Source organism: Miscanthus floridulus, chromosome 5, assembly GCF_019320115.1.
Source record: "Miscanthus floridulus cultivar M001 chromosome 5, ASM1932011v1, whole genome shotgun sequence".
In the NCBI taxonomy this organism is placed as follows: Eukaryota; Viridiplantae; Streptophyta; class Magnoliopsida; order Poales; family Poaceae; genus Miscanthus; species Miscanthus floridulus.
The window spans coordinates 138,307,948-138,313,025 of NC_089584.1; the positions used below are offsets into that span (position 1 = coordinate 138,307,948).

General features: G+C 58.2%; 1 protein-coding gene across 3 annotated transcripts; it reads left to right on the forward strand.

Moving 5' to 3' along the window:
- Positions 1–705: 705 nt before the first annotated feature.
- On the forward strand, positions 706–4,659 carry LOC136453811 (G-type lectin S-receptor-like serine/threonine-protein kinase At2g19130). Of its 3 annotated transcripts, none has more exons than XM_066454369.1 (3): positions 708–819; positions 942–1,170; positions 2,110–4,659. In XM_066454369.1, the coding sequence occupies exons 2-3, from the start codon at positions 981–983 to the stop codon at positions 4,404–4,406; spliced, it is 2,487 nt and encodes an 828-aa protein (XP_066310466.1). In that variant the 5' UTR covers positions 708–819; positions 942–980; the 3' UTR covers positions 4,407–4,659. The 3 variants fall into 3 exon arrangements, with proteins under 3 accessions (XP_066310467.1, XP_066310466.1, XP_066310465.1); XM_066454368.1 differs by having other exon boundaries at positions 717–819; positions 900–1,170; XM_066454370.1 differs by having other exon boundaries at positions 706–1,170; positions 2,119–4,659.
- Positions 4,660–5,078: the final 419 nt, after the last annotated feature.

Sequence of the window (5,078 nt, forward strand, 5' to 3'; positions counted from 1 at the left end):
TGGCCACATTGTGACGCGGACGCGGACCGACGGGTGCACGCGCGCGACGCGACCACAGGTCCACAGCGCACTGCTCCTGTTGGCTCGCTCCACTGTTCGCGAGAGCCACCACGACACCGGGGCGCTGTGCGGCGACCAGCGCCGCACCAATGCAATGCAACCGGTGCCGCGGGGGTTCGGCCGGCTTGGTTCGGTGGCGCATCGCCGTCGCGCGCGTCCTGCTGTTGGCTGGCCACTCGCGTTAATGACGACCCATCCGATCCATTCAGGCCCTGGCTCACTCTAATCTAATCCGGGCGACGAGGCCAACGTGCTCCTGCTAGATCGCCACAGGCGGCGGCTAACTCCCAACTCCCAGCCAGCGAAAAACGGTCCCCGGCTCGAGGTCGTTCCGTGGTTTCGTACGCGCAGGAACGCGTGCCCAGCCCAGGTGACGGACCGCTGCTCCGGCCCTACTGTCCTGGCACACGTACGTACGATGCAGTGTGCACCCACATGGAGGGACTTCATTAGCTTCACACCGTGAAGCGTTAAAAGCATGTGGAGACCGATCGACGAACGAGGCTCGATCGCGTGCGTCCGCACGACACGGCGTCCGTCCGGTGTGGAGTGGCGACGGGGCCGGCCGGGCGGAGGCGCTCGTCGAAAGCGGCCAGTGTCTCCGTCCCCGTACGACGCCTTTATGGGCCGCATTTAAACGCCCCCGCCCGCCGCGGTCGCTTGCCGTCGCCCCTTTTTTTCCCCACACCGCCAACAGCGGCAGCAGCAGCAGAGGCCCGAGGCGCGCGCGACGTCCGGCACGGAACCGCGACGCGCCATGTGTGTGACCGAGGGAGTTTTTATTCATTCCCTCTCGCTTTCTGCACTCCCGCTTCACTAAGTTGGCTGATCCGTCTCAGTTCCTGTTCGGCATTCTCGTTAATTTCTCGCTTGGATTGGAGGCTGCATGCCCTGGCTAGCTGCTGCAGCAGCCAGCAGCAATGGCGACTCGCGGTGGAGGACCGGCTGCAGCAGCAGCACCCATTCTTCTGCTCCTCCTCAGCTTCCTGTTTCTGCTGCGGGGAGTTCCGTCGCGAGCCGAGGACACCGTCGCCGCCGGCCAGCCGCTGTCCGGCGGGCAGAGCCTTGTGTCCAAGCGTGGCAAGTTCAGGCTCGGATTCTTCCAGCCAGGTACCTATGTCGTCTCTAACTTCGCACTCGTACGCCTGCGGGTTCTTGCTGTCTTTTGGTGAATTGAAGGCTTGAAGCTCAGTTTTATAACTTTATTTGTATATATGATGATGATAATAAGTATATAAAGTTGTTGTTTTTATAGAAGAGAAAATGCGTCGGTACGTGGAGTACAATTAACAAATAAATAAGTAATGATCATAGAGTAGTCTATTTTTTTGAAGGAAGCTAATCATCATACTACTTGTTTAGTCAGTACAGATGCAACTCCAAAATTCCAAATACTTTCTATGAGCATTTCAACGAGAATTCAAGCCAGCAGATTTTCCTCTTTCTTTCAGTGGGAAACTAGATTTTTTTTTTTTTCTCGCTGAACATTCTTTGAACTTTGTATTCCCCGATAGTAACATTTGAGTAGGAAATAAAACGACCCCTTAAAAAACTACGGAGTAGGAAGTTTTGTAGAACACAAGAAAAATCACGTTAGTTAACATTCTCTTTCCTGATGACGGGGCGTAGAAAGATACGTTTAGGATCACTTGTCGTCACTGCTAACTTTTCTGAACCTTCATTCACACATCCAGAAATCTTGTCACGTACTGGGAAAGAGAGAAAACCGAAGGTTGGGAAAGGTTGACAAACAGCTAGCATAAAGATTTCACAATCAACTGAAAGCACCTTCTTTTCTAGAAGCACACCTGGCCGTGCTCATATTTTAATGTCTTCCCGATCATGCGGATTTAGCAATTGACTTGTTCAAAGTGTTCGGCACAAAGCGAGTGCACCGCCACTCATCGCTCCGAGAAATCGGCCTAAAAAATACGGAGTAGACAGCTATACTGTACGTACTTCTGACGGACAACTGTCATTACATACAAATTTAAAAAGAAATGGTGGATCACCGTTCAATTCATCATGCAACTCTTTGTTCTGTGCAAGGTGCAACAGACAACTCGACGCAGCGCTGGTACCTGGGCATCTGGTACAACCAGATCTCGGTGCACACCACGGTGTGGGTGGCAAACCGGGTGACGCCCATCTCCGACCCGGAGTCCTCGCAGCTTTCCATCTCCAGCGACCGCAACATGGTCATCCTCGACCACAGCAGCAGCAGGTCTACCGTCGTCTGGTCGACCAACGTGACCACCGGCATCACCTCCAACTCCACGGTGGGCATCATCCTCGACAACGGCAACCTCGTCCTGGCGGACGCGTCCAACACCTCCGCCGTGCTGTGGCAGAGCTTCGACCACTTCGGCGACACGTGGCTCCCCGGCGGGAAGCTGGGCCGGAACAAGCTCACGGGCGAGGTGACGCGCCTCGTGGCGTGGAAGGGGTACAACGACCCGACGCCGAGCCTGTTCGCGCTGGAGCTGGACCCGCGCGGCTCCAGCCAGTACCTGCTCAACTGGAACGGCAGCGAGCAGTACTGGAGCAGCGGCAACTGGACGGGGACGGCGTTCGCCGCCGTGCCGGAGATGACGTCCACCGGCGCGTCGCCCGTGTCCGAGTACACCTTCGGCTACGTCGACGGCGCGAACGAGAGCTACTTCGTCTACGACGTCACGGACGAGTCGGTGGTGACGCGGTTCCAGGTGGACGTGACTGGACAGATCCAGTTCCTGACGTGGGTGGCGGCCGGAAACGAGTGGGTGCTCTTCTGGTCGGAGCCCAAGCGGCAGTGCGACGTCTACTCGGTGTGCGGGCCGTTCGGCGTGTGCACCGACAACGCGCTGCCGTCCTGCACCTGCCCCCGGGGGTTCCGGGAGCGTGACCTGGCCGAGTGGCTGCAGGACGACCACACCGCGGGCTGCGCCAGGAACACCGCCCTGCAGCCTTGCAGCGCCGCCGCCGCTCGAGACGGGCAGAAGAAGCACGGCAGCAGGAACGATGATAGGTTCTACACGATGCCCAACATGAGGCTGCCGAGCAACGCGCAGAGCACGGCGGCAGCGAGTGCTCACGACTGCGAGCTCGCGTGCCTCCGCAACTGTTCTTGCACCGCGTTCTCCTACAGCGTCGGCGGCTGCTCGCTGTGGTACGGGGACCTCATCAACCTTCAGGACACGACCAGCAGTGGCACCGGAGGCGGCAGCAGCATCTCGATCCGCCTCGCTGCGTCCGAGTTCTCTAGCAACGGGAACACCAAGACACTGATCATCGGGCTCGTCGTCGGGGGCTTCGTCGCCGCGGTCACCGCGATCGTTCTGGCTACAATCTTCATCCTGAGAAGCAGAAGGATCAAGTCGTTGAGGAGGGTCGAAGGATCCCTGGTGGCATTCACGTATCGCGACCTGCGGTTGGTGACCAAGAACTTCTCAGAGAAGCTCGGCGGCGGCGCCTTCGGGTCCGTGTTCAAAGGGGCGCTGCCTGACCCTGACGCAACGCTCGTGGCGGTCAAGAAGCTGGAAGGCGTTCGGCAGGGGGAGAAGCAGTTCCGTGCCGAGGTGAGCACGATCGGCACGACCCAGCACGTGAACCTGATCAGGCTGCTCGGGTTCTGCTCCGAGGGGTCGAACCGGCTCCTCGTCTACGAGCACATGCCAAACGGCTCTCTGGACAGGCACCTGTTCGGGGCCAGCAGCAGCCATGGTGTCCTGAGCTGGGACGCCAGGTACCAGATCGCTCTGGGGATCGCGAGGGGGCTGGACTATCTGCACGAGAAATGCAGGGACTGCATCATCCACTGCGACATCAAGCCCGAGAACATCCTCCTGGACGACGCGTTGGTGCCCAGGGTCGCTGACTTCGGGCTAGCCAAGCTCATGGGCCGCGACTTCAGCCGCGTGCTCACCACGATGCGGGGCACGGTGGGGTACCTGGCGCCCGAGTGGATCGCCGGCACGGCCGTCACCACCAAGGCGGACGTGTTCAGCTACGGCATGATGCTGTTCGAGATCGTCTCGGGCCGGCGGAACGTCGGCCAGCGCGCGGACGGCACCGTGGACTTCTTCCCGTCCACGGCCGTCAGCCTGCTCTTCGACGGCGACGTGAGCAGCGCGGTGGACGGCCAGCTCGGCGGCAACGCGGACGTGGCCCAGGTGGAGCGGGCCTGCAAGGTGGCGTGCTGGTGCGTGCAGGAGGACGAGAGCCTGCGCCCGAGCATGGGGACGGTGGTGCAGGTTCTGGAGGGGCTGGTCGACGTCAACGTCCCGCCTATCCCGAGGTCGCTGAAGGTGCTCGCCGATCCGTCCAAGTACGCCGTCGAGTTCTTCTCAGGCTTGCCGTCGACTTGAGATTGGGTCACTGCTAGCGGCATCAAACTTACACTAGTGGTGTGTATATGAGCTAATGATGAGTTTGTCAAGAAGTTACTCGTGCCGCGAACCTTGTGGTAGCATATAACTTCTTCAGGTAGCCAAGAAGATTTTCGTACGGTTACTAAACCATATATTCACTTATCCGGATGAGAAATATGTTATGAGAGTAATGCTCACTACATGAAAATTAACCATATACTGCATGTAATATATTAAAGAGTTAAATGCATCAGTGGTCCATCAACTTGTACTCAAGTTTCACTTAGGTCCATCAACTCTGAAAGTGGGTTTTTAGGTCCATCATCTTTGTTAGTGGCGCATTCCTAGCACATAGCGTTGTGTTCCAGTTTTTTAACCGACGTGGCTATCCATGTGACGTCCAGGTTGGATCAATAAGCATCTGCTCGTCGCGTGAGGGTGGAGGGCATTGGGTAAAATTGTAGGCAGCCCCTCTAGACTTTTCTGCTTCCAGTTCTTTCCCCACTCGTCTGTCTTCGTTGTCGTCAAGGAGGTGCAGCTCGAAGGGGTAGGAGAGACCGCGGGCGTGGCGACCGGTGGCCGTCGGCGAGCGGCGCCGATTCGCCACCGAGTTCGGATCCGATCCGCCTCCCGCTTGCGCCTTCCTACGCCGATCTCGCAGAATCCAGA

Excerpts from the sequence above, each read along its gene's own strand:
- LOC136453811 (XM_066454369.1), top strand. The coding sequence starts at position 981 with ATGGCGACTCGCGGTGGAGGACCGGCTGCAGCAGCAGCACCCATTCTT. Across the intron at positions 1,171-2,109 it reads GCTCGGATTCTTCCAGCCAG|GTGCAACAGACAACTCGACG; the intron begins GTACCTATGTCG and ends GTTCTGTGCAAG.